Source organism: Gasterosteus aculeatus, chromosome 8 (assembly GCF_964276395.1).
Source record: "Gasterosteus aculeatus chromosome 8, fGasAcu3.hap1.1, whole genome shotgun sequence".
NCBI classification, from domain to species: Eukaryota; Metazoa; Chordata; class Actinopteri; order Perciformes; family Gasterosteidae; genus Gasterosteus; species Gasterosteus aculeatus.
The window spans coordinates 5,030,870-5,058,085 of record NC_135695.1 but is presented as its reverse complement, the minus strand read 5'-3'; the positions used below and the strand labels follow the sequence as shown (position 1 = coordinate 5,058,085).

Genomic DNA, 27,216 nt, shown 5'->3' with positions numbered 1-27,216 from the left:
CTCAGTCGCCATTTCCAGATGTGCAACCCAAAACGGTTATTGTAAAGGGCCGCTGCAGGTCACTCTTATCTCAAGGGGGCCCAATCTCAATCTGCATGGGGGTCCTCGATGCCAGATTATGGGAATGTCTGGCTAAACTAAAGACTCGTGTCACCATTCGGCTTGAAGGCAGCTGTTCCCACCGCATTTGAAAGGAAACTGTTGTATTTTACTTTTCCATATTGATTTCTCCCGAAATGGTCCCAGATTAGTTTCTAGAACCCAATGCGTTGCTGTAGATTAAAGTGGTGATTTAAAAACGCAATTCTTTGAGGACCAAAGTATATTTACTGTGTATTTTATATCATGTTCGACCACATGAAGAACCACATTGAAACGTCAAACATCACCATGGTAAATACTAAATACAGAAGCTCAATCCAACCTTTAGCTATGAAGTTGTTCAAATGATACACACAGCAGGATCAGAACTCAAATGTAGTAAAGAGCACTGACTGCTGCTCAGATCAAACCTGGAAAATATAATACAAAGAAAAAGAAAAAGCTGTATCTTATCCATCCGGCAATTAGCTTTTATTACATCAAACACAAAACAGTATACATATAATTTATTTTACTAAAATGTTCTATTTATTTGTTTTGTTCGCTCCTTTCTTCTTTTTTTACGTTACATCATTTGGAAGATGCTTTTGCTTGAAGAAACTTACAATAAATTACTCAACTTCCATAATAAATGCACTCAACTTTTTATAAATGCTTGTACACTTTTGATTTAAGCCAAAGAAGAGTGCAGGGCAACTTGCTTCTCATGCAGGAACAGACCTTATTGCGTATGTAAACTCAATAAACACCAATTGCGTATCCTGGCTTCTGCCACGTTATATTTTGGGTGCCTTCTAATATTAGAATGCAAACAAAATAGCTCTCACAAGACATTTTGTCACAAGCTGTGAATTGTCACCACCCCACGCTCACGAGAAGCACTAAACTGTGTGTGGAATGATTTCCACGTGTGAACTCTCTCCAGGAACAAACACCACGTTGCTTCGCTGTGATATCAGACTTCCAGTGAAAAGAACATGCCGCGTGACTGGGTTCGACGTAAATGTCAGCTTAGTGATTTACCGCTAACGAGATGCCACCTGTGACAAGAAGGAAGGAAACTTTTGTTGTGCAAAAACATGCACACGCGCGCGCGCACACACACACACGCACACACACACGCTCAAACGCCGCCGCTTCTGAGAGCTGACAAGCAAAACGCTCAAAGGGATCATGTTATTTTACATCTCATACATATGTATGTCTCTGTTAAAGTGTTCCACTTTGTTTATTTGCACTGTGTTAGGGTTGTGAGTACAGCTGAGAGGAAGGGGAATAGAAACCGTAACGGTGCTTCAAAAGACACGCACACACAATCTGAGGCATCTTCACCATCCATTCATGTAAACCGCAGTTCTTGAGTCTGTGTTGACCCACTTGATCGCTGTCGCTGTCAAGACCAACGACGCTCTGCAGTGGGGGGTCCCCTCATGAGGCGTCCCACCAGTTGTAGAACAGCGACGGGCAACTTCCTGACATGAAGACCCATTTTGAAAGTGTCTTCGACATTGACAGCAAGGTTAACCAAAAGTTGAATAATGATGCCACAATGCGAATCTCCCACCGATCTGTTACTTCATTCCATCCATCATATGTCCCATTGTTTTTAAAGGCCCCTTATTGTTAAAAGGGAGATTTTCATTTTTTTTATTTAAAGCAGCTACAAACAATGTGAAAGAATCAAAAGGCTTCATCCATGAAGCCAAGAACATTTTTTAGCCTTTGCCCTTCAGCATTTGTGTAGAGCTGTGATGTCACAACTGTGCAACCATTTAAAATGTAAACATTATATATGTGCCTTAGTTAGTGCCAGCAATAACCTGGAAATTAACAGGTATAGAATAGAATTAGTCATTCTTATCTCACAATGCATATAATTATGAGAGCATTACACAAAAAGGCTGTCATTACCTTCCATCAATCTGGTTCATAGCAATACACCTCTGCAGGGAGTAGTAGCCAATCAGAATCTGCAGAATAATACAGTCATAACAACTTTAACCTCAACGCTCTGAAGACAGTGGAGATGTTTGTGGATTTTAGGAAGAACGCAGTCCCACCTTCCCCCATGTTTATTATTTTATATCCTGTTGTTAATTTAATTGCAAATTATTGCCTGATCGTCAAATGACATGTATGCGCCATCTGCCGTGACAAGTTCCTTGTTTGCCAAATAAATGGTTCTGATTCTGATCGCGGAAGGCGGGAAGCAAAATCAAACTTAATACCCAAACTAATTAACTATTTAAGTGCAACTTCCAACGGCTGTGAAAGAGGTGACACGGCATTGAGGAGAGGCAACACTTCACACACACAGTTTTTGCTAGTGGGACGTTGGTCGAGCTGCTGTGTGCGAGTGGTCTAGAATAACAAACGACATCAGTATTTGGATGGATTGCATCGCAGCCAATGAAGTAAGTAGACTTATACAAGTGTCACGTTTTGACGACGTCTTAATGTTATTAGCAACAGGGTACGGCTGTTAGAGTAGAAGCAGTGAATGAGATCAACTATAACGGATCAATTGATCTTAATATCAGCCTTGATGCATCGTCGACATTATTGAAGGTACGGTAGAAAGTAGGGAGGAGATGAAACTGTGAGCACAGCTCACCTTGAGGGTGTGTTTTATTCTGCTAAATCTGAATTGCATGGGCAGCACATTCATTTTGCAAAAGTCAAAGAAATGCATTTTAAACCAAATTTAATCCATAATGATTAAATAGAAGAAGAAAATTATGTTTTAATACAAGTGTAAAGCAACGTCTCATACGAATAAACCAATCATAATCTTTACAGACAAAAATTCAAATATTCATGATAACTTATCGTCACTGTCAGGGTCCTCTTTTCTTTGTCTCGTCTCCAGCATCGTCTTCGGGACACTCTAAATATTTGATTTGGGCCGAGATTGTTATTAGAGTGCTGCTTACTTCAGCTGCAGGACGTTAACAGAACCCTCTCAATCACAACGACCACAATAAAAGAGGTAAATGCAGTGATACAACTACTCCAGCCGTCTCTCTCTGTGCTCCATCATGCGCTTGAATGTCTCTGTTCTCTCTTTTATTTAAAACCCCTATTGGCAGCAGGAAAATATAAGGTGATTTTCAGTGCTGCTTGTTTTTGTTTATTCCCTGAATCGAAGCAGGAACCCAACTGGATTAAATTCTAATTTTGACTGTCCTTTTAATTCATTTAGAGACCAAAGCACATGCTACCATGTACTAACTATGCCATTTAAATGACTTTAGTTATTTGAGCAGAGGTCCCATGAAAACACAATGAGCACATCATGAATGAACTCCGACAGTAATCGGGTTAATAACAGAGTTGTGCTGCCCCTGTCTATTCCAGTTAGTCATTAAAAGTGAGAAAAGTGTTTGTTAGTCATCATCTCTCCCACCTGCTCAATGTTTATGTGCAGTTAGTGGAGTGTACTCACATGTTTACACTCTCTCGTGTCTTCAAGCGTACTGCATGTTCGAGAGTAGCCAATAATATTTCCTTTCGTTTCAGCATTTTGCACTTCAGATCGTGAACGTCAGATCATACAACGTAAACGTTGCTCGTTCCCCCACTTGGTGTGAGGAGTTTATATGTATACATTCCAAAACAAATAGCTGTTGTTACTCCTCACATTCGAAACATCGGGGGGCAGAGCCCTTTCCTGTATGACCTCCTCCCTTCTGAACGAGCTTCCTGTCTTTGTCAGGGGAACAGACACTGTGTCAGTATTTACGGGCACATTCAGAACTGATTTAGGTAATGTGACAAAGCCTTTCGCTTTCTAAATCTGTTGATCTGAAATTTGCTGAGCTACAGACCTGCGGTGCACCCGGCCTGCGTTCGTTATGCGTGGAGAGGTAATCTGTGAGTTATGAGGGAAAGTGTAAACAGTTTTTAAAATGTTCTCCCGTTCTCTTCAGTCTCTATGACGGACTGAACGATTCCAAATGGAGTTTACACGAACCTCCTGTGTTGCTTTGGGGATGAAATAGCATTCGGCCACATCACAATGAAATGTCTCTAGCTTTGTGCAAACGTACAAAAGTGTTTTCAGTCAACCGCTTTTGGATATCAGAAACACAAACTACAACAACATTCCCCAGGCCTCTGATATCACACATCTCTTGCAGCAAAGTTGAACTCACACATTTTTGCTTGCTTGTGGCTCCATCGTGTGGCCAGAATGTGGCCATTGAGATTATCATACATCTGAAGTGATTTCATTTTTTAGCTAAAATAATATTTCAATAGTGCAATGTTATTGTAAGCCTATATGATTTATCAGTTTGTTGTGTGCGTGTTCATAGAACATGTTGGATACGCCAATGCTTTGTTCTTCAATGTGATAAAACAGTGAATTCACTGAATGATCTGACCTTCTGACATCTGACCATGAGGATTTGTGCTCATCAAAGTTTTATTTGTCATTAGCTGTTTTTCACCAATTTCTACTTACTGACTTTCTGCTCCTCGGTGTCTGCGGCTCACAGGAAGTAAACGCACGGCTAGTTCAGGTTAACCAGGTAAAGTGCACAACCACCCCTTCATTTTAATACTGGGAACTCTACATTGATTCTACATTGATTCTATTTCATTCTACTTGATTCACCAAACATGTGTGGTTGTACATGTCGGTTCAGATAACGTCTCACTTGTCTCGACTTACCTGCACTAGAACAGAAACACCTATAACATGTTCTCTGGCGATAGGGAAGGAGTTATGCAAGTTGAGGTTACCGCACACACCGTCTTAACTGCGTGTAAACGGGGCGCACAAGTCATATCACATTATGTATGTGGTAATCTTCCATGTAGATATGGACTGGTGTCTTGTAATGTCTTCAGTGAAACTACGTTTTCCGCCTCTGGGTCAGCACGTGAAGGCACCACTCCGCCCACGCGCCGCTTCCCTTCCCTGCAGCTGCACGCATTCCCCCTGCGCCGTCAGTCCGAGCGCCGCTGCCTGCCCGCGCGGGGATGCGCCCAAACGACCGACCGCATTTAAAAGGACGGTCGGTGACTTTACACCCATCAGTCGGTATTCTTACCAAGTGATAATCCTGAAGGATCCACCCATGACGTCGAGTTGGCATTTTGTTGGAACAACACAACCAAAATATTTACCTATTGCGTTAAAAACCCGGGTAGCTTTACATTTGCAGGAGACAGTTATATTTCGTTCTTTTTTTTTTAACAGACTGTTTCGAGCGCCTTTTTTTCTGCAGAGAAACAACGCGTAACGCGTGTATCTCGGCTTCTGACCAATCAGTTCTAGCGCCTCGAGCACAGGGGTATAAACGCGAGGCAGTTGTAGAGACGCCTGCAACTGAAGCGTTGAACGCAAGAGCCGGTGATATCTCGTAAGGTAATGCTAGCCCGATGCTGTCATTGTCAACTAAATGCCAAGTTTTACAAAATGCAGACTTCTTTGATGGCTTTCGAGTGTTGACACGCTTCTGTGCGGGACGTTTTACAAAGCTGCCGTAAATTGTCATGGAGCCCTTTAGGTTAACTCGCCGCACCCCAACAGCTAAGCTAACGCTGCTGGACGTTAGCTAGTCAGCTATGCTGGCGTAAAGTGACTTGTACCGGCCTTATCGATTTGGATACAACGTAGTCGTTGACGTGGTGTAAAGTTGAAAACACTTGGCCTTTGCCAGTCCAACTGTAGTGATAACGCTATTTTATAGTCACTGCAGTTCCGAATGTCAGTTAGGTTAGCTAGCAAACAGGCTGGCTAATGGTCAGAGTTGTCTTGCAACCTTAGCGCTTAACAGGTATTCAGATATTTCAGTATTTCTCTTTCGTACCGGTAGCTAACTAACGCCCGGGTCACCGTTCCTTTCACACGTCGTGGGACGAAAGTGAATGACACATACCGATATATTATTCCGTGTTAACGGTGGCTAACCCACCGCTAGCGGCTAAAGGAACCGGTGGGCGTGGTGTCACGTGTTTGCCGGAGCGCTGTCAACAGCGCGGCGGGCCGCCACGTGCAGAGCCGAGCGTGCAACAACTTACTTCATTCCACCGTCAATGCTTAAACTTTAATATGCTCCAATATTGCTGATGAGTTTATTGTTTGTATAGTAAGACGTTGTCATAGCTTATTTTATCTACGTGTTATCTGCCATGGTTTAGGGGTTTTCGGAGATTACCTCTTGACTATAGCATAGTTTTTGTACTCATGACGTATTTTTGCACCGTCTTAGTTTGGTTAAAACAGTTTGTATGCCGATTCTTTGATAGGAGATGGAGCTTAACGTTTTCTATTTACCAAGTTGCATAATGTTACTTTAGAAAATTGACCGGCATAAGTATAACATTGTGTTTAGAAATAATTTTTTGATTGAGATTTGTCACTGGCGGTGTTTTTCTCCCCGATCGAGGTCAAACTATCCTTTGCATGCTTTAACAGTATAAGAGTGTCTCTTATATTTTTTTAAAAGCTCTGCAATAAAATGATTGGCGTTATCTACTATTTATTGTTCTCAATTAACTGATTTACATTCTGGCTTCACCGCTGTCTGTTTTCAATCAATGGCAAATTGCTTCCCTAACCAATAGTCTGATGTTTTCCTAACAGTGATATGGAAGCAGGACATCTAATGGTAGAAGTTGGTACCAGTAACTGCAGGGCAATTTGACCTAAACAAAAACTATGAGTATGATTACTTCTCTTATATGAATTGACAAATAATTTTACTGTGCGCAGAACCAGACGTGTCAGAATGGCGCTTCCTGTTTGAGATGATTGCGAACGTCTAGAAGCATTTGACACTCAATTTTTCATTTTAATGACAAACTCGTTACCAGATGGTTGTATGACTGATGAACTCGTCATTAAGGCTCTGGAGTGCGGCCTATATCAACTCAAAGAAAGGTCAACAGTATGATGCGCTGGACTTCACTGGAATTTGTTCATGTATTGTCTTCATTTTTCCTTTGTTGTTTTTTTAAAGAATAAAATGGAAATAAGAAAATACTTGAATGCACTATCAAGTCTCGGTGGTGCATGGCGCGTCCTCTGTTACGGCGTTAGTGTTTTATTACTTGAGATACTCAAGCTTTTTTGAAACGTGTCTATTATAATGGTTAGTTTTTGCTGAGCAACACGTTCTGCGGCAGCATTAGGTGGCAGTGTTGCCTATGTTTAGAAGAAAAGATGCTCCCCAGCCTCAAACGTGCCATTGTGTGTTTCTGTCCACCGGCAATTTAAATATGGCTATATTGTCGTACGATTTCTTTTCTTTTTGTTTTCATTGGGGAGCTAAATTTAAAGTGAAAGTACATAATTAAAGCACATCCTGTCAACAAAATGTGTCCAGATTAAATAAATTGGAGTTGTTTTTTTAAACGCTGTAATCTGCAATGTTGTTGGTTATTTTAAATTACCCCAAGGTGCCGGGTGTTTCCTGTCTTCATGTCACGGCCAAACATCGCTTTCCGTGAATAATTAATAGTGACTTTTATTTTATAGCGAGTCATCAATATGAAGCATACTGTAATCGATAAGGTAGTTTCTCACCGGATCATGTATGACAGGTGATCATGAGCTGACATGTGGGCTCGTTGAAGTGTCACGTTGATCTCGATAAGATCTGACTGTTTTATGAGTGACTGCTCTTAAATTTGGTCCCTTAGTGAAATCCTGACGTGCTAAATGAGTTCAAAACCGTTTATCATATGATTCACAAGGACCACATAGAATAGTAGCTGGACAGCCATAAAACATTTCATCATTTTGCCTGAACATTATTGTCAAACCCTATACTGAAGACTTACGTCTTCCCTTATCTAATCTATCTTTGGTACTTAGCCCGATCCGGTTAGCTCCTACCGTTCTTACTCTCAACCCAAGTATGTGTTTGTTTATTTCCCACAAATGTCAAAAAGGATACAATGGCGGAGAGATGAGTTTTCGACATTATGTAAACTCTATTATGAATTGTTGGTGAAGGTATACAGTTGTGAAATTCAAGTTGTTTGATTATTTTCTAAATTGTCTGGGCATAAAGTTATTGTGGACTCGAGGTCAGATTTAAGGCAGCAGGGTTGTCCACACTGATGTATTAAAGAGACTCTTCTCCACAATTGTGACTGGTTTTGTTCTTTTACCAAACGTAATTCCTAATCTACGTCCGAACTGATGCCCCGGGGACTCTTCACTGCTTTTGTTCAGGAAACCGTGTGATGAACACTTAAGTTGCAGCAAAGAATCCGACCCACTGTTCAATCAATGGCCTCGGGAAAAGCACGATGACTGATGTGAAAGTCCGTCCCACTGCGAGCAGAAACCCCGCGCCGCCGGAGGTCCTCAATTCCAAAGGTCCCGGACGAGTGACCAATCAGCTGCAGTACCTGGAGAAGGTGGTGATCAAAGCTTTGTGGAGGCATAACTTCTCGTGGCCGTTTCGCCAGCCAGTTGATGCAGTTGCACTGTGTCTCCCAGTAAGTAGGAGCTTGAATTGCTCTAAATGTGTGTGTTAATATTTTAGTGCTTCAACCCAAAGTAGGTCGCTGCAGAGGGACTCCGTCAGACTGCGATCTGGAGTGGAGAGATTTTGGTTTATTCATGTCAGTGTTTTTGTTGTTTTTCAGGATTATTACACAATCATAACAAAGCCTATGGACCTGGGCACTATTCAGAAGCGTCTTCAGAACAAATACTACTGGCAAGCACTTCAGTGTATACAAGACTTCAATACCATGTTCACCAACTGCTATGTGTACAATCGGGTAAGATCGGGTTTGCTGTCTATCTAAAACACATTTCAAACTGCCCAATAATATACACACAAAATTAGCCGTGGAGGTGTTTTGAAACAGCTGGTCTATGAACTAACATATTGTTCGTAATCCTCAATGCTGTTCTATCGTACTGGAATCTAAATGAGGTAATTCCCACCCACTGACCCAGCGTTACTCTTTATAGGCTTTAGCAGGGCTGATGGGTATTTCTGCTGTTCGAGCAAGATTGGCATGACAACTTTTAGGTCATAATATATACAATTTCCATCCACAGCCTGGAGATGACATTGTTTTCATGGCGCAGACCCTGGAGAAGCTCTTTTTGCAGAAACTGACCACAATGCCTATGGACGAGTGTGACATTACAGCCATCACTGCGAAGGAACCAGTGAAAGGGAGGAAGACAAATGCAGGTATCTTACACATTAACAGTCCCTAAAGATGAGGTCCAATATAATAATTGTATATTTACACATCAATATCTTGTGTGTCTGAGATGTGTATATATCTGCAAATACAAGTACATTTAAATCAGTCTGCAGCAATCATGTATTTAAAGGGGCAGTCTGGCTTATTTGAAGGGGGGTTGTATGCAGTACTTCTCCATAATCAATTTATTACTCCAGTAGTCGGCGGTCAACTCGCCCCCACTGTGTAAAATAGTGCTTTGGATGAGGGGGAGGGAGCAGCAGCAAAACCTACCTTTTTAAAACAGGCCGACCTTGAACATAGCGGTTACCTGCAGAGGTCTGAACTAAAGGGGAAACTCGTTAAAACAACCAGCTTCCTCGGTTCATGAAAACAATATAGATTAGTTTCACTTTCATTCCTCATTGGAATATATTCTAAAGATAGCATACCCTTAAACTGGCCTTTTTTTCGTTAGCTAAACTGCTAAGTCAATCTTGACTGCTCATTTAAAGGCACGGTTTCTGAACACAAGCTCTGTACATTTCTCGGCGGATTGAGCGTTTCCATACAATATTGATATTTATATAGTTTCTTGAACTGCTTGACCAAAAAGCAAATCTTTTTACATTATGGGACCTGTCACTGCCTCCAAACACACTCAAATATTCACATGCAATAATGTTTGGATGATAATTGTGCAGCCTAATTTTCCAATAAAAATGATATTCAGTTCCTGTGCATATGTCTTCTGACCTGTTGTCGTGTAGGTGCCATAAAGCAGACATCCCCCGTGTCAGAAGTTGTTCTCCAGCAGACTGTGACGGTGATTCCACCTGATCTGAGTAAATTCAAGCCCCCCACTCAGCTCTCCCAAATGGATGCTACAGTGAGTGTTTTATTGGTTTGCATAGAACTTGACTTTAAACAATCTACTGTCTCTAAGGGTGTGAAAACTTCCAACGGTTGTTGAGCTTTTTGGTTAGATCGTTACTTTGATTCGTTGTCATCGTGTTCTAACACTTTGTTGGTTATTTCGGTAAGATAAGAAACCACAGTATGTTGACATGTATATTCTAGTTCCTGTTTTTTTTGTCCATTTTAAAGTTTGACTTTTACATTGGAAGTAGTAGCTCGTTCTGTGGCGGCATGATGGTGATCAAACCGTTCCAGTGACCACAGACTACAGTAAATGTTTCTCACGCTCGTTGTCTCTATTGCAGGAAATTAGTAGACGGGTTGTCTTTCACATGGCCAAATAGTGTCTGAACCAAACTTTTAAATGTCAAAAAGTGAAACCAATTGCAAATTCTTTAACTTTTGTAGTGACTTTTTTTTTTAATTTTCAGATTAAAAAGGGTTTCAAGAGGAAAGCAGATGTCACAACCTCCACCCCCTCCGTCCTCACCAGTGGCGTCGTTTCCCTCACTGGGGATCATTCAGCGCCTTGCACGCTATTCTCCCGGAAAGGCAGTAGAAGGCCCATCAAACCTCCGAAGAAAGACTTGCCCGCCTCAGAGGGCAAGAAGACCCGACTGTCTGAGCAGCTCCGGTGCTGTAATGACATCCTGAAGGAGATGCTCTCCAAGAGACACTACGCATACGCATGGCCCTTTTACACCCCTGTTGATGCGCTCGGTTTGGGCTTGCACGACTACCATGACATCATCAAGCAGCCTATGGATCTGAGCGGCATACGGGTAAGATGACTACAATATAGTCCATTTTAATGTCAGTCACATCTTTTTTTTTCATCAAGTGTCGTTTCCCCAGAGGAAAATGGATCAACGCGAGTATGTAAATCCAAAGGAATTTGCCGCTGATGTCCGACTCATGTTCTCCAACTGTTATAAATACAATCCACCAACTCATGAGGTGGTTGTCATGGCAAGAAAACTGCAGGTACTGATTTCAAATATAACTTTGCCACCCAAATGTATTGAGTCCTCGGATGTGATATACATATAAGCACACATGTACTTTCCTCTACATCAATCATTGCAGAACCAATTTCAGAAAGACTGAAACTGACGTTGTTTGTGCTCATCCCCCCCCCGATTTCCTTTCCTTGGCACATTGTTCCATCTGCTGGCATTTGACCACCACCATCTGTCGATCGGTAGAATGGGTTGAAACCACCTGCAGGACTGTCCATCCCATTACCCACACGGATAACTAACAACATTTGGAACTGTAAATAGTTTTAATTTGAAAACATTCAAAACACAAACTAGCATTATGAACGCGATGTAAAGAGGTCACGGCGTTGCTCAAAGACGATGTGCTGTGTTGCAGTTATATCTACTAAAATTGGCATGCTAACCCGCCAGCCCCTGCTAGATGTGATAGTTTATGTGTTGGATTGAATCCAAAGTGTAAAGAAACAACGTCTCATCCGCCCTCCATGCTGGAGGCGAGCACACTGCCCACTAGTAGTGAAGCGAGCACACAGATGGCTGACGCAGCCCATAGGCCGATGTCACGGGTGAAAATGATCACAAAGTTATTTTGAGTTTTAGCATTTTGGTCAAATTGGGCCTATTTTTGCCCTGCAGTTACGTAATAATGGCCTTTTAAAACTCTATGGACCAAATAGTAGAGGTGGAGTACTGCACCTCCTCTGTTGAGAATAAAATGTACTTTGCCTGCCTTGTACATGCTGTGAATTCAGTCACTTTTTATTTGTTTGCAATGTCATCAACGCATTGGTCTCAATAGAATAATTTCTGTTGCCACTACAATAACATCAGTGTTTGCATGAACAGGAAGTTTTTGAGGCCCGATATCTGAAGGTGCCCCAAGAAGAGTGCTGTGCCATACCTTATCAGCGAGTTGACAAGGCAAAAAAAGAAAGAGTTCAGAGTTCAACCCCTGAATGCAGAAGCTCCTCAGAGGATGAGAACTCCTCCTCCTTCGAGCAGGCGTCGCAGCTGGCCAATCTCAAGGACCAGGTCGCTATACATTCATGCCTGTACTCGTGCAAATGACTTTTGAGGAGTTCTTTTCTGTGCGTTTGACCTAATCTGCCCATTGGTGGGTGGCTTCTCCGTTCAAGGCTGTCCGAGATGAGCTGAAAAGACTAACACAAGAGCCCCCGAACAGACCTAAGAAGAAAAACAAGTTGAAAAAGGAAAAAAGAGCCAAAGAAAAGGATATCGCACGATTGAAGCACAAGTCCTCAAAGTACAAGTCTGATGTAGAAAAACTGGCAAACCGCCACAGCTCTGCTTTGTAAGTTCTAATAGGGATCATCTGTTGTAGCTGAGACAAGTGTCCCGCGTGTGCTGAGGCTGGTGTTCCATGTTTTCTGTCTAGGCATGGCAGCAGACACAACATTCGTGGGGGCACTTCAGCAGTTGAGGGCGACGTCGCGTTAATGCCAGTCACTTACCAGGAGAAAAAACAGCTCAAGTTGGACATCGACAAGCTGCCCGGTGACAAACTGGGCAAATTGGTGAGAATCATTCAGGCCAGGGAGTCCTGCCTGCGCGATTCGGCTCCGGAGGAGATCGAGGTCGACTTTGAGGTGCTCAAGGCCCCCACGCTCAGAACCCTGCAGAGGTTTGTTGCATCGTGTCTGAAGAAATGCAACAAGGACATCCTCAGTGAGTAAAGCCCAAACCTGCTTAGCTTAGCGCGAGTGAGGAACCCCACCCCAAAGTAAAGAGATGCTCTGGAGGGTTACCATCTCTTCTGTCCTGCAGAGAACCAGCTGGTGAAGCCCACAGCAGGTTTGCCGCCTGGCAAACTAAAGCATGCTGGGACGCCACCGCATGCCAGCAAAGAGCAGCCCTTGATGAAGAAAAAGAAGCCGCTAGGTTAGAAATGAATTAGCGGCGTAATTGCGTCCACGTGGTACATTATGTAAATGACCTTTTTTCTTGTCGACAGCTAAAATCCTCGAGGCTCCTGTCCTCAGTGAAAGCAGCAGCAGCAGCAGCTCGTCATCCAGCTGTGGAGGCAGCAGCAGTAGTACTTATAGCACTTCAGAAAGCAGCGACTCTGAATCAGGTTAGCTGCTCTCCTAGCACACCTCACATACCTCGTTAGTTCATCCTTGTCCTTAAGACGAGTAAGCAGTTACAGGCTTCATGTTTCCAACACCTCTCCTGTTTGCACACCAAATTAAAGAACTGTCTATTTTTATACAAGAAAAGGTCATCTGCAATAACAAGCAGGATGTGCTGCATTCTGGAAGGGATTATTCTGCTGATAAATGAAGCGGTTTCTAAACAGCAAGAGTTGGTTCTTTTTCAGCGACGCTAGAACCCAGTTATTCAAGTTAAAGTGAAGTAAAAAAACAAAGCGATGCTCCTAATAACCCACCGATGTCATCTGCGTTCAGAACCGACGGTCCAGGAAGTGCCTGATAGTTTTGGAATACATAAATAAAGCTTAGAATTGGAAACGTTGCCCAGCACTATATATACACACACACTGTCAGCTATCTATGTAAAAGTTGATTATCGTGGTTTATCCTTATTTCTTTATTACTGAAGAGAAACCTGTACGTTTTTTGTCAATTTGCTTGTGTTTCAGCGCCAAAATCCAAGAAGACGAAGGGCACAGACTCTTGCCAAAAGGTCAAGGCGGCGGAGGTAAACCCAGTGTTTGCTTACTGTGAGTTTCACGGTGAGTTCGCTTAACTGCTTAGAATGAAAAGTAAGAATATCCTTTCTCCTTCAGTCAAAAGCGGCTCGTGCAGCCTGCGGCAAGCACATATCGGAGGTGAAAGTCTTGACTAAAGCCTCGCTCAAGTATTACCAGCCCCCTCTGACCGCGCGGTCCTCTGTGCCAGAGACCAAAGGCCACCCAACGCAGCGTAACGTGAATCTGACCTGTGATGAGCTGCCTTTATCTCCTCCAGGTACTGCTTTGTGTCCCTTGACGAAGAGGGAATTAATACACTTATTTTCTGTTGTGCAATAAGGGAAATATCTGTTTTCAGAATATGGATTTTACCCTCAGAAATGGTAGTCAGTATTCCTTGGGGGTTCCCATGCTTAATATTATATCAATTTATTTCTTTTCTTAATAGTTGTATTGTATCCTAAGTATCCTTCTCACGCTGCTCTCGGATTATTTCCAACTGTAGTCTCGCTCTCTCTATCGAGTGGAGGCTCAGTACTCTCTCCTCTCGCATGGTCTCCATGTGTTGAATTTCAATGAGTGCCCTTTGCCGTTTGACAGATCTGTCTGCCCTTTTATCCCCCATGGTGTCTCCGGGAGTTATGCTGGACTGGACCACCACCAGGTTCGAGGTACTTCTGATGGAACAGCCACACTTTACACAAACACCGTTTGCTCTGTTAAAAAGAGAACTTTAAAAAAAGAATTGCGACGCATGCTTATCGTGCTGAATCGCGTTACCGACGCTCTTTGCCCTTCAAATGAGCTGTTTATCAGTGAGATCAGTTAGTATAATGGTCAAATGTTCTAGGTGTCATTTCTGTGGTACCACTGACCACTGTACAGCGTGATAAACCTAAACATCCACACGTCCTGGATGCTATAACTTCATACATCTGTTTTACAGTAAATCAACAGAACACCCCTTATCTGGTTTATCACAGTTGCTATATCTTGAAATAGATCATCTTTGATTATTGGAATACAAAGTGCAACTGATTAATTGCCTTATTGTTGATTCGTCTACGAATTCTTCTGCTGTATCGCTACTTTATGTTAAGTTGTATCTCAGTGTTTACTCGGTAACTTTACTTTTAATCTCTCTTTGTAGACTCATAGTTTCAGGAAAAATAAAAGAAAAAAGAATAAATCCCCCAAAGCAACAGACTTATAGTTGCACTTCCCTAAACTCAAAGATTGATGTCAAGATTAAAAGTCAACCAATGTTGACAAATCGTGCCTCTCAACAGGGCCCGGTGCTGTCCCCTCTGAGCGACAGCCCGCTGCCGTCCACAGATGACCGCCGGTCCAGTAAGTCACCACGACACACCTCTGTTTTACTTGTTGCTAATCCTTCAGCTGGATACTTAAAGGTGAACGGACTGTGCCAGATTCCAGGTGCCCTGAGGATTTGCCCGACAGCCTGCTGACCAATGTGCCTTACACCAACACAGCCAGTCGCTCTGCTACAGAGGAAAAAACCCAAATTCACAGAAAGGTTGGCATTGTTTGAACTCAGTTTCCTCTTGCAAGAAGTGTTAACGTCTTGTGGTGCAGTCACACGCAGGGCTGGAGGTAGAAAGTGGCTCGTGAGTTACTGTCAGAACGGCCCACTCAATACGCGGCGCGTTGCCCACTCAGAGCATCGCACATTTTGACCAACCAGTGGCCTACTTGGCAAATACCCCCACATTAACATTATTTTGAATGATTACAAAGAAGTTACTACATAGGTTGTTTTTCTGTCTGGGTTACCATCAGGTATGTATACTATATACGTATATCTGCAGAGCCTTAAGGAGTGAATGTCCACAGAGAAACAACAGACAATGAAGACACTCGAATCAGTATGAACAATATTGTAGAAAGGAACAGAGCGGGACGTGTGGACATCAGTGGTATCAGTGTTGCATGCTGGGTGTGTGATTGTGTGTGTAGGAGTGTTGAAGGTGCACAGCAAAACAATACGTTTTATCTACAGTCCCTGGTTTCCCAAATAAGTCAGAGATTCAAACATTATAATTATAATTTAGTTCCACCTTGAAAGGATTTAGGTTTTGCTGTTGTCTCGCGCTCCAGAGCGCGTGAGGCGAGTGTTGAGTGGGCAGCAACAGTGATGTCACACTCAATCACAGAGACGGACAACATTAGAAACTTCCCTAAATACCAAGATATCCGATACTTACGATACCACAATTCAATTCAATACCCCCTTCATGTCTCCCCTGCGATCCGTCGTTGTGAGCGCGCCGGGCAGCCCCGCCTCCTTCTCCTCCTGAGAAGTCGCTGGATTTGTCGCGTGTAGCTGTTGCGGTGCCTTCTGGGACTTTTAATATCAGCCGTGTGCGTCCTATTGAACGGCGGGCCAGTTATGATCGACATGACAACTGAACCGCGGGCCGAACACCTAAAACAAAGTTAGACTGACGGAACAGATTAAATGGAGAATGAGCAATGAAGCAGAGAGTATAGTTGGCCCAGTTGGACCAGTCCAACACCACGTCGTCCCACCAGGGGCTTCCCCGGTGTCCCCTATGGCCAGTCCTCCCCTGGTCACACGCTCTTCAAGTTTTGTTTAGTGGAATCGTAATGTGGAGACAACGTGGAGACAACGTGGAGGCCAAAGAACAGATGTGTTGTATTTTATTCCTGAGGGCTGTTGAACAACACGTCGATGAATGTTTCCAGTCTTTGAGAGTTTCAAAGACCATGGAAACTGTCTAGTGGTGCGTTCAAACTCCAACCGCTGCAATAAACAAACACATTTCCTTGTCCCGACTTGAAGGGACTGTTCATGGGAAATTTCAGTCTGGAAAGCTGTTCTTTCCTGAACATTCCAACACCACATGAGTTAGTCCTGAGCTGGTTTTGCAGACCAGGATGCAGAGGGGGGGGGGGAGGGGGGGGGTGCATTTTCTGCCTGTCGGCATCAAGCTGCAAGTGGAAACGAGTTTTAAAACATTTGCTTATTTGGGTTTTTTTCAGGAGTCTGTTAAACGTGTTTTTAATCCTGATCCAAATCTTATTCACCTGGTTTAGAAATGGTCTAATAAACATGACGGTGATTTGTCTCGTGTAGGACATTTTTCTGAAAAATGCAGAGTCCTGGGCGAAAGTGGTGCAGCAGTCAGTCAGTGCGACTGCAATCAAGTCGTCTAAGGAGAGCTTCCAGAAGTTCCGCAGGGCGGCCATGAAAAAGGAGGAACTTGAAAAAGCTCTGAAGAACAAACCAATGGAGGACAGCACTGCTGAAAAGAGCAGGTAGTCAGCGAATGCATCACACTTTGTTCTGAACGTAATCTCTTTATGTTTTCCTGGATAAATACATCATTCAAGTGTCATAACACAGTCCTGATCAACCAAAGCAGTATTTCATTTCATCAACACCCTTTTCCGATCAACAAAGGCGTTCTCGTTCTAGCTTGCCAGGGCCATGCAGAGCAGAAACGCATCCCCAGCCCATTAAGGACGCTCCCGACTCGCCAGGGAGTATCTGCACAGAAGCTACCCTAGATGCTCCAAAAATTGTAGAGAGACAAATGTCTCCCGCAGGAGCCCCGCCTCTCGCCCCTCAGTGCCGGCTGGACGGGGAAAGGGAGCTGGCGCGCAGGAAGGAGCAGGAACGTCGCAGGCGAGAGGCTGTGAGTACCGCCGCCCGTGTCCCCGGGTGACTTTGCCGCGGCTTTTAGACCACCGTTCTGCGGCTCATTTTTCTCTCTCTCTCTCTCTTCTAGATGTCCGGTATTGACATGACGAGGCAGCGGGACATCATGACCTCATTTGAACTTAACCTGGACTAAATAACTCCTCAGAGTCGTCTCGACGAAATCAAAGCTCGAGCTGTTGGTTCTTTCTCCGACACAAAGGCCAACGTCAGCATCGACCACGTGTTCGTCCTTTGGACTAGAAAACAAAACGTTAAGTGTGGGGGAGGAGGGGGACATTCAATAAAACATAATATATATATACATATATAGGCCCTTGTTTAGCATTTGCACTGGATGATGTCCTAATGTCTGCGCTCCTGATTTTGAGACTATTGGGGTGTCTCGCTGTCATAATCCATACCCGGATGTCATCTTTAAAGTGGGTTTTTCTGTTCTTTTCACAGAAGAGTGCTCCTTCTGTGACAGTTGTGTATGACGAGCAAAGTACTGCATGCACACGCTTTAGTTCAAGTGTCACCTTGTCCTGTTTGCTGGAACGTGCAGCGTTGTTTGGTTCTTCTGCCACGTTATTACATTTGATGAACCCTTACCACTAGTTTTCGGTTCATCTTGACTACAATGTAGACAAAGCACTTTATATGTTTACGTTTCTTGCACCTTTTATTTGTCATTTCACAATAGTAAATACAAAATGTTGTAGATCTCCGTCCAGTTTCCGGAGTTGAACTGAAGTTAAGGATCTCAGTTCCTTATTTACCTGACTACTTGAAAATGCCATACAGGCGTTATCTGTACACGCTGTGCACTTTTGTTGTTTATACAGTTCTGACTGCTCCAAGGCTGTTTTTGCAGATTATTGACATGTTCTGTATGTTACAGTTTGTATATGCTAAATAAATAAGAATTTATTTCTTCTATTTTTTTTACTCCTAATAAAGCTATTTTCACTAAGCAATCTTCATCCCCTTCTGACTATATAGCACTATAATATGATTATATTATTGTAAAATACATACATATGATAACAATATCTCTACCTGTATCCTGCGATTATTCAAATATTTTTAGGATTTAAATGAACCAGATCGCTAGTAACCTGCCAGGGAAAATGCTATTGTCCTGTCTGCGTTAAATTATTCATGTTATAATACTTATATTACTTATTAATGTGCTTCTCTTGGTCATCTTTGTGGCTCCACATAGCGGTCTTTAATCTGCCGCATGTGCAGTTAGTTGAGGGATTACGGTAATCTGATTGTACGACAGTCATCGATACGCGAATTGTTCACTGATTAAAGCGCACGTGTGAGCATTGACAGCTGATTAAAGGGGCGGGGCCCCCGAGGCCCGAGAGGTTTTCCTCTTAAAGGACAAGACATTTTGGGATCCTTCTGATCTTCTCATCATAGTAGTGCACGAAGAAAGCGGAACACACATCGCGTCTGACGCAAAGACACGAATGAAATCCCCCCCGAACAACCGCAACTTCACTGGCCGCCATGGACAGCGAGCACGTGCACGCTTGTCTCTCGTTGCCATAGCAACGGCTGGAAGCCCCGCTGCTGCGCAGGGATTTTATTGTGTGTTGAGTGCGTTGTTTTCCTCGCGAGCGCGCACGACGGGTTTTTTCGGACTTCGCCTCGCGCAGTCACGACACCCCCCCCGCGCGCGACGACGCGCCGTCACACGCAGGCGTGAAATGTGACGCGACGCCTCTCCGTCGCTCGCCGGGACCCTCCCTTCAGCCAGCCGTGCGTGTGCGTGTGCGCTGGTGACCGACGCGGCGGCATCGTCAGTGGGCCGTGTTGTTAAACCGATTCTCCGGCACCGATCGATACGCAACTCCATCCGTGGTTTGCTTGTTTTTTTTTTAACTCATTCATTCTCCCTGCGGCGATGTGAAGATGGCGAGAGGGCTCCACAACTTGCTGTTATTTCTCACCCGACTCGCGCTGCAAATCCGAGTTTGCGGCTACTGGTCGCTGGTCTACGGCTACTGCGCGCTCTGCAGCGCCGTGTTCCTGCTCAAACTTTGCTGGAGCGTCGCCCTGAGGCCGACGGCCACCTTCCGATGGACGGTGCGGGAAACTCCCCCGGCGTGTCTCAATGACTCGTCCTTGGGAACCCACTGTTATGTCAGGATCAAGGTAAGACCCTGTCCCCGTAGGGCGGGAGGGGGAGGGGGGGGGGTCCCCCATGTGTGTGTGTTGTGTGTGTGTGTCGCAGTCGTGGGAGACCGACGGGCCCGGTCTGGTCTGCGGGCACATCGTGGGGCGTCTGTTTATTTCGGAGACGTTTTGTTTTCTCCGCTGCGCGCAGGTGGAGCTGAAGGAGCAGCTCCTCCGCCTCTCGGCTCCAACAGCCACTAACGTTATGTGTTTAACACCGAGCCGTGTCTGGTGCACACAAAACACCCCTCACCTTGTTAGTTATATCACAATTATTTATTTTTATATATATATATAGATCATTAATTCGGATTACGAAGGACGAAGGTACTCGAATATGAACACTAAAATCCATTCAGTCCTGAGTCTAAAAGTACTCGAGTATCCTCTGTGTAAACATCTATTCATTTGTTGCATTGACACGTTGCTTTGGATTATCAATACATGAAGCATGTAAATGTCGTGTTCGGGGTGAGCGCGTTGTTACTGCGCATTCTGTCCTGGAGGTAAACCTAATGTCTAATAAGACATCATATGTAAAGTAACTTTACTATAGCTGTTTGATATATGCAATACAGTCATGCACATCTTAAAGGTTGCTAAATGGAACAACGAGGCAGCAGAAAATGGAAATAAGTAAAATTAGAATAAGTAATAAGAATGCACATAAGTAGGATTAATGTATTAAGTTACATTCTTTGGTCTAGAGTTATTTATCCATAACTTTAGCTCCAAGGACTTTGCTGTGTTCTTGCTGTGGCTTCACACGATGCAGATGAAAAGATGTCTTCTTTATAGCCAAATAACAAGAAACATGGTTAAGACAAACAAAAGGAGAAGGATAATGTGTCCATGCATGCCAACATGTCTCCACCGTCAGGAGACATCGTCCGTGCACTATCACGGTTTATGGATGTCAAACATGACCATGAAAAAATAATTCTGTTCAAGGGATTTTGTCTATCAACCAAAAAATAACATGTTAATTGACCTTACGCTTTTTATTTCGCAGTTACCAATTATATCTGGCACGAATGATCGCTCAAAGCAGTGTGTATATTAACGCGTCTGGGAGATCTTTGTGATAATATAACGGCAAGTGAATAAGCCAATTCCTGTGTTTGCCTGATGGTGACATGATTGTCCAGCTGTTTTCAAGGCGGCTTCACTCGGGACCATTCATTTAGAAATGCTGCCTTGTTTTCCTGCCGTGTTCAGCAAGTAAAACACACCTTTTATTTTTTCTCCCCATCAGGAGTCGGGCCTCCGGTTCCACTATGTTGCTGCTGGGGAGAGAGGAAAGCCGCTCATGCTTTTTCTACACGGCTTCCCGGAGTTCTGGTAGGTCAAAGAAACACAAGAAATCAGGATGTGAACGGTGGGACGGGGGACGGACAGCGTCCTCCTCGCTACAGAACTCCTCAGCTGTCACGTTTTCAGCTCGACCGGTGAATCTCCGCAGCCTCGTTCGAGATTTGCCATCGGGGGTTGAAAAAAAAAAAGTCCAAAGCATTTAAGATCTCGTCCTCGTGATACGGACGGGGGAGGGGATGGTGTTGAGCGTTGCTCCGTGGATCGGGGCCAAAGGGGTTGTCAGGAGCTATAAGCCCGTGCATATCTCCAACATGCTATCTAAGCTGCTGACAGGACAGGGATTCATTAACGGGAGAGGAGAGCTCTTTCTGCCTCACTTCCCGCTTCCTCTTCTCCGAGAGAACATGGCCGGGCAAATCGCTTCCTCCAAAAAGTGCTAATTCCCACTCAGAAATGAGGAAGGTGTGTGTGTGTGTGTGTGTGTGTGTGTGTGTGTGTGTCAGAGGAGGAAGGAGGGAGTCATGCGGCTTTCTTTGCTTTAAAGCCCATCTAGGTTCTAAGATCGGGGGGGTTTAAGTGCTGGGGTCTTACGCTGACTCATCAGAATCACAGCCAGGACTTCTCCAAGGAGGAGGATGATCTTGATGTCGGGCCTGATGAGGAGTCGCCCAGACAAGATCTCCAATTAGAAAGTGATTCCGGTCCACATGATCAGTGGGCAGATTAGAATCTTAAACAACCTCTATTATGCTGCAGCGACCTTCTTGCTAGAAAAAGAGCGCTGGTTTGGAGAAAAACGTCTCTGGATAGTTTTGATGAGTTTAAAGGCTCCGAGATTCGTGTTGAGAGAAACGATGAACAGAAAGACTGTGCTGCAAACTGTGGGGTTGAAGTTGGAAGGACTTGCAGATTCACCTGGCAGGAGGGAATAAATGAAAGACACCCTTGACTTGCATCATGGGGGATGGATGAGCCCATGTTTTGGGGGTTTGACCCCCACGACACTCACTAAAAGTCATGATCGCTTGACGACTTCTTCGCTGGAGTCCCCCCCCCCCCCCCTCTTTTTACAGGGACGGCTCTTGAATAGCGAAAAGTCAAATCTCCTTTGCTTCCGTCTGTGTGCCGCAGGTTCTCCTGGCGCTACCAGCTGCGCGAGTTCAAGAGCGAGTTCCGCGTGGTGGCCGTCGACATGCGGGGCTACGGGGAGTCCGACCTGCCGCTCTCCCCCGAGAGCTACCGCTTCGACAGCCTGGTCACCGACGTCAAGGACATCGTGGAGTACTTGGGTGAGAGAACCCCGGCGCTGCGGCTGCGACCGTGAAATGCCCCAGAGGACTGGGCGCCGTTTTACACAGCGACTCCAGTCAAAAATAAACTTGTTTATCAATCTTAAGCCGTAGGGGCCGCAGGACGGCGTGACCAGCTTCCTGTGACTCATTCATACCGAGCCCCCCCTGACTGCATGCTAACACTAGCGGCGAGCTGTAGCCCGAGGCTGTGCGCACACACACGCACACACACACACACACACACACACACACACCAGTGGCCACAGAGACGTTTTCTCCTGGCTGCCTTATCACGGTTTTAGCACTGTGTACAGGATGCATGACACGTCATTAAAGGTGCTCTGATGACCGCCAACTCCGTACTGCTCCTCCTTCACACCTGTCACCTCATATCAAAGTGCGGCGCGGAAATGTATTTTAAACACCTAAAATAGAAGCCCTCCTAAAGAACTCAACATATATAATTTATACAATACTAGTAAATCCAAAAATAAATTGAGATCATTTAGTAATACAATAGATATCATTTTAATTGGTTTAAATCACAATGTCATTGGTGCGCAAACCGCTGCGTCTTCTTTTGCATGACATCCAGACGCATAAGCATCTATTGCAAGTTGTGTGGATGTATATTTGGCATTTCTAAGTCTGGTGTTCAGACGTCTGGTGTTTTTTCACTACAAACAACTGGTTCTTGCATCTGGAGACAGGATTTATTTATTTAAATAACATCAAAATAAACTCTGTTCTATAGAGCTGAGGGGGACTGCAGAGACCGGTGATAATTCTCTATGGGTTCATTGCTACACGTTGTTTTTCTTTACACAAAGTCTGCTATATTGGGCTTTAGCTAATTAGTCCACAATATTAACAAAGTGGAGCAATAATGACCTGTGCATATTCGAGCCACACATTTCTTATTAAATATTTACATTCTCCCAGGAAGTGCTTTTGAGAGGCCTCTAAAGGTAATGTTGCGTTGCTCCACAGTGTTCCAGCTGTCTATGGCTCATTTCTTGACACTGCTTTCAGGAGATAAAGCCTTTTGAGTGGAAGCATTGATCGCATGATGACCGCTGGTCTGTGATTGGACGTCGATTTTTCACCATATTGTTAGAGCTCACATGGTCTCCATTACCATTCAGAGGTTCGGCCTTTAACCACGCATGGCAAGCAGCATTGCCCTTTTTGAATTCGGGCATCACGGGCGGCAGCAGAATCGGTGCGGCCGATTAGCTTGCACGACGATCCCTTTTTGAAGAGCGCGCGATATCGATGTTGAGATTGCGGCGTGCTGGTTGTAACGGCGGTTGTAAATGCCACCAGCAAAGGTAAGCGGATTAGTTTGCAGTCATTGGAACGACGATGTGATCAGATCCACCTCACGCTAATGCCCTGACCTTGACTGCATGTCATGAAATACATCTATTTGATGGGTGCAAATGTCCGCTGAAGGAGGAAGCCAGCGATGAAGAAGTGAGAACTATTGATTTCCAGGCACTGACATGCCTCGATGCCCTTCTGCTGCAATATCTGATGTGTGTTTGCTTTGCTTCCAAGGATACAACAGATGTTGCCTTGTTGGCCACGACTGGGGAGGGACCATAGCCTGGCTGTTTGCCATTCACTACCCAGAGATGGTGACGAAACTCATCGTCCTGAACAGCCCCCATCCTTCTGTGTTCACAGGTAGGATGTTGATTATGAGCGACAACTAGTTACTAGTTCGATAAAGACCCGGGTTTGGCTTTTGGATTACTACTGTGATTATTATTATTGTTAATTGTAAGCATCATAACTCCAGTTCCATGTTTGCTTCCATCTGGCAAATCCTCTTCTGCCTTAAAGGGAAGATGATGAGAAGCTAATTACAGGAGGCTAATGGGAGGCCGGAACAGCCGTTTGAACTGGAACGAGTTATTGTGCTCCTGATCCTGCAGCCAGCCTTGAATTACCGTCTGAAGCAGCTGAACTCCTCTCCTCTCCTCTCCTTTCCTCCAGATTATGCGCTGCGTCACCCGAGCCAGCTGTTGAAATCCAGCCATTTCTTCTTCTTCCAGCTGCCCCGCTTCCCGGAGCTCATGCTCTCCATCAATGATTTCAAGGTGGTCTGTTACATGTGGGCTTGAGCGCTTTCAAGGTCAAGTGTGTGTGTGTGTGTGTGTGTGTGTGTGTGTGTGTTGTGTCTGCAAGTGTGCGTGCTCGCAGACGTGTGTGTTGGTTTTGAAAGAGGTTGATTGTTGTGGAAAAGTTCAATTATAGATTATTATCAAGTGTCACGCTAAAATGGATTATGGCGTTTTTGCCACGAAGAAGGCGTGCTGGTGAGAACCTCGAAGAAGAGTGTGCCCCAAATTTAGTCATGTCATGTGCACAGGGTAGAGGCCTAACACATGTCCATTGTATGTGTAAATTCACTGTCCAATGTGTCTTTAAGTCTGCGTACAATTCCCAGTGCCTCACGGCACGATGCACGCCGCGTTGACTGTCTGCTTCCCATCCACGCCTGTGCTCATTAGCAGGCACTTACTTAAATGCATTGTTATGGTGATCTGCCACCCAGTGTTCATGTGTAGGAACTGCATGTCCCAATTCACCCAGTGTTTCCCTCAACATAACCAAAATCACCAACACCTGCATTATGGCTCCAACACAAAGTATCGGACGGTTTTAAAGATGCTACATCTGTGTTGTGATTTGTTTCTTTGACTTTTTGGACATAATGCTTTCCTTCATGCCGAGGGTTGGATGGGACGATATGAGGATATGATATGACGGGGTTGAATGAAACCTGAAGGCGGCAGCAGCAGGGCGCTGCTTAGCTTAGCATGAAGACCTGACACAGAGGGGAACGGACGATGAATATTTTCAATAATTTACTCAAACAATTTCTTTTAATCTAAAAAGACTTGCGGTGATTATTTTCACAGCCTTTGGGTCACATCTGCCTTTCTACGGGCTGACAACATCTACTCATTCAACGCACTATTGGATCATTTCCATTCATCCCCGAGTTTGAGTTTCCAGAAGTAAAAGCACCGCGCGTCGTGTTGTTGAGCCATAGTGAGTATACAGCGGTGCCAGAACTGCGTTGGAAGGTCAATCTGGACCCATTTCAACGCTGAAACTCCTTTCCGGACTCCGCTGTAAATGTTCCTTCAATCAAATCTAGTACAATAACACGTATGCACCCGTGTGCTTTGTGCCGTCTCTCCCGTAGGCTCTGAAGGCCTTGTTCACCAGCCGTAACACGGGGATCGGGAGGAAAGGTCGATGGCTCACTGCAGAGGACTTGGAGGCCTATGTGCACGCGCTCTCACAGCCGGGAGCTCTGACCGGAGCCCTCAACTATTTCAGGAATGTCTTCAGGTGAGCGATGCGTCGCTCCCCAACAGATGGAGGCCGTTTTGTAAACCTCCTGTGAAAGAAGCCTTCCCATCATCTGACAAGACCGCAACGCGCTCCGAAGAAAATATATGTATTTTTCAGATGTGAACTGTACGCGTGGCTGAGTGCGCCATCTGCTCCCAACAATGAGTTACCTCAGAATAGCGTTTGTGTGCTTACGTAAAAGAGGTTCCAATGACCCGTGTACGATCTGTCTCTCCATAGTAGTTCCCACATATACGTGAACACACAGTAAATGTTCTGTTAATAGAGAAACACCCATCGACCCAATTTCTGCAGATCACATCTCAGAAACGGGAGCAGTAACACCGGAGTAACATAAGCACATGACAATGGAGACCGTATAAGAGACTAATTGGCAGTAAAAACGGCCTTCAGAACTACTTAAAAAATGTAATTTGTTAAGTACTTCTGTTTTTAGTTTTTTTTAAAACAACATTTTGAATTCACTCAGGTTTTTTCCCCCCTCTTCTCTTCCTTAGCTCCCTCCCCCTGAGCCAGAATCAGGTCAGGTCCCCGGTCCTGCTGCTGTGGGGCGAGCGGGACGCTTTCTTGGAGCAGGAAATGGCGGAGGCATGCCGCCTGTACATCCGGAATCACTTCCGCCTCAACATCATTTCTGGGGCCAGTCACTGGCTGCAGCAGGACCAGCCTGACATTGTGAACACCCTCATGTGGACCTTCCTCAAGGAGGGAGAGGGACGCAAAAGCTACAGGAACTAAATCCTCAGCGAGGCCTCCAACTCCTCCCCCGCCCCCCCCCCCCCCCCCCCTCCCACGCTTGCCACCCCCCCGGAAGCCTGGAATATGCCTGCGACGCCAAGCGACATGCGGAAAATGCAACCATTCTTTAAACCTTTCACATTTCACTTTTTTTTTTTTAAACTGTAAAGCAAAGAGCACACTTCACCTGAGAGGACACTGCGCAGCATGTGTGACACACAGTCGAGATGTTTTTTTTTGCACATGACACCCGCCTTAAAGTTTGTCGGTTACAGCGTTACAAAATGTGTTGCAAAATCTCCTTGAGACTTGTGTTGTATGGTGTCTTTTTTAACTTTCGGAGGTGTCGCGTTTGTAAAGATGTCCGGAGGGGCCGGGATGCGGGATGCGGCGTCCTGCGGTGTCGTCCTGCTGTACTTGTGCGTTACACTGGGTCGCTGCACTCTTCTATGGGCACAGTCCTCTGGGAGCCGTGGCTCTCATTCTCCCTTTATCAGGTAGTGACGCCCGGAGGAGATTTCTCTTTTCTTTATTTTTTTTTTTTAACGTATTTTCTTTCTTCAGAGGTACGTTTAGAGGAACGTAGAGAATGTTGTTATCTTGATCTTCCTGTATAGAAATGTGGTTGACCATTGTGCTCTTTTGTATCTATTCCTACACACTGCATTTTGAAATCCACTGAGCCAGTTCTACACCATTTGATTTTATAAATAAACTAAGTGTCAATCTAACACTGCTCTTTTA

General features: G+C 44.6%; 2 protein-coding genes across 2 annotated transcripts; both read left to right on the top strand.

Moving 5' to 3' along the window:
* Positions 1 to 5,056: 5,056 nt before the first annotated feature.
* On the top strand, positions 5,057 to 18,522 carry brdt (bromodomain, testis-specific). Its single transcript, XM_040184946.2, has 20 exons — positions 5,057 to 5,476; positions 8,294 to 8,562; positions 8,713 to 8,850; positions 9,137 to 9,275; positions 10,041 to 10,159; positions 10,620 to 10,970; positions 11,044 to 11,172; positions 12,036 to 12,221; positions 12,326 to 12,501; positions 12,586 to 12,875; positions 12,975 to 13,088; positions 13,162 to 13,281; positions 13,810 to 13,868; positions 13,957 to 14,137; positions 14,461 to 14,531; positions 15,150 to 15,210; positions 15,291 to 15,397; positions 16,979 to 17,160; positions 17,321 to 17,540; positions 17,634 to 18,522. Exons 2-20 carry the CDS (start codon positions 8,371 to 8,373, stop codon positions 17,697 to 17,699), a joined length of 2,901 nt encoding a protein of 966 aa, XP_040040880.2. The 5' UTR covers positions 5,057 to 5,476; positions 8,294 to 8,370; the 3' UTR covers positions 17,700 to 18,522.
* Positions 18,523 to 18,774: 252 nt separating this feature from the next.
* ephx4 (epoxide hydrolase 4) lies at positions 18,775 to 27,203 on the top strand. Its single transcript, XM_040185009.2, has 7 exons — positions 18,775 to 19,714; positions 20,991 to 21,076; positions 22,181 to 22,338; positions 23,902 to 24,030; positions 24,343 to 24,446; positions 25,562 to 25,710; positions 26,232 to 27,203. The coding sequence occupies exons 1-7, from the start codon at positions 19,472 to 19,474 to the stop codon at positions 26,470 to 26,472; spliced, it is 1,110 nt and encodes a 369-aa protein (XP_040040943.2). The 5' UTR covers positions 18,775 to 19,471; the 3' UTR covers positions 26,473 to 27,203.
* Positions 27,204 to 27,216: the final 13 nt, after the last annotated feature.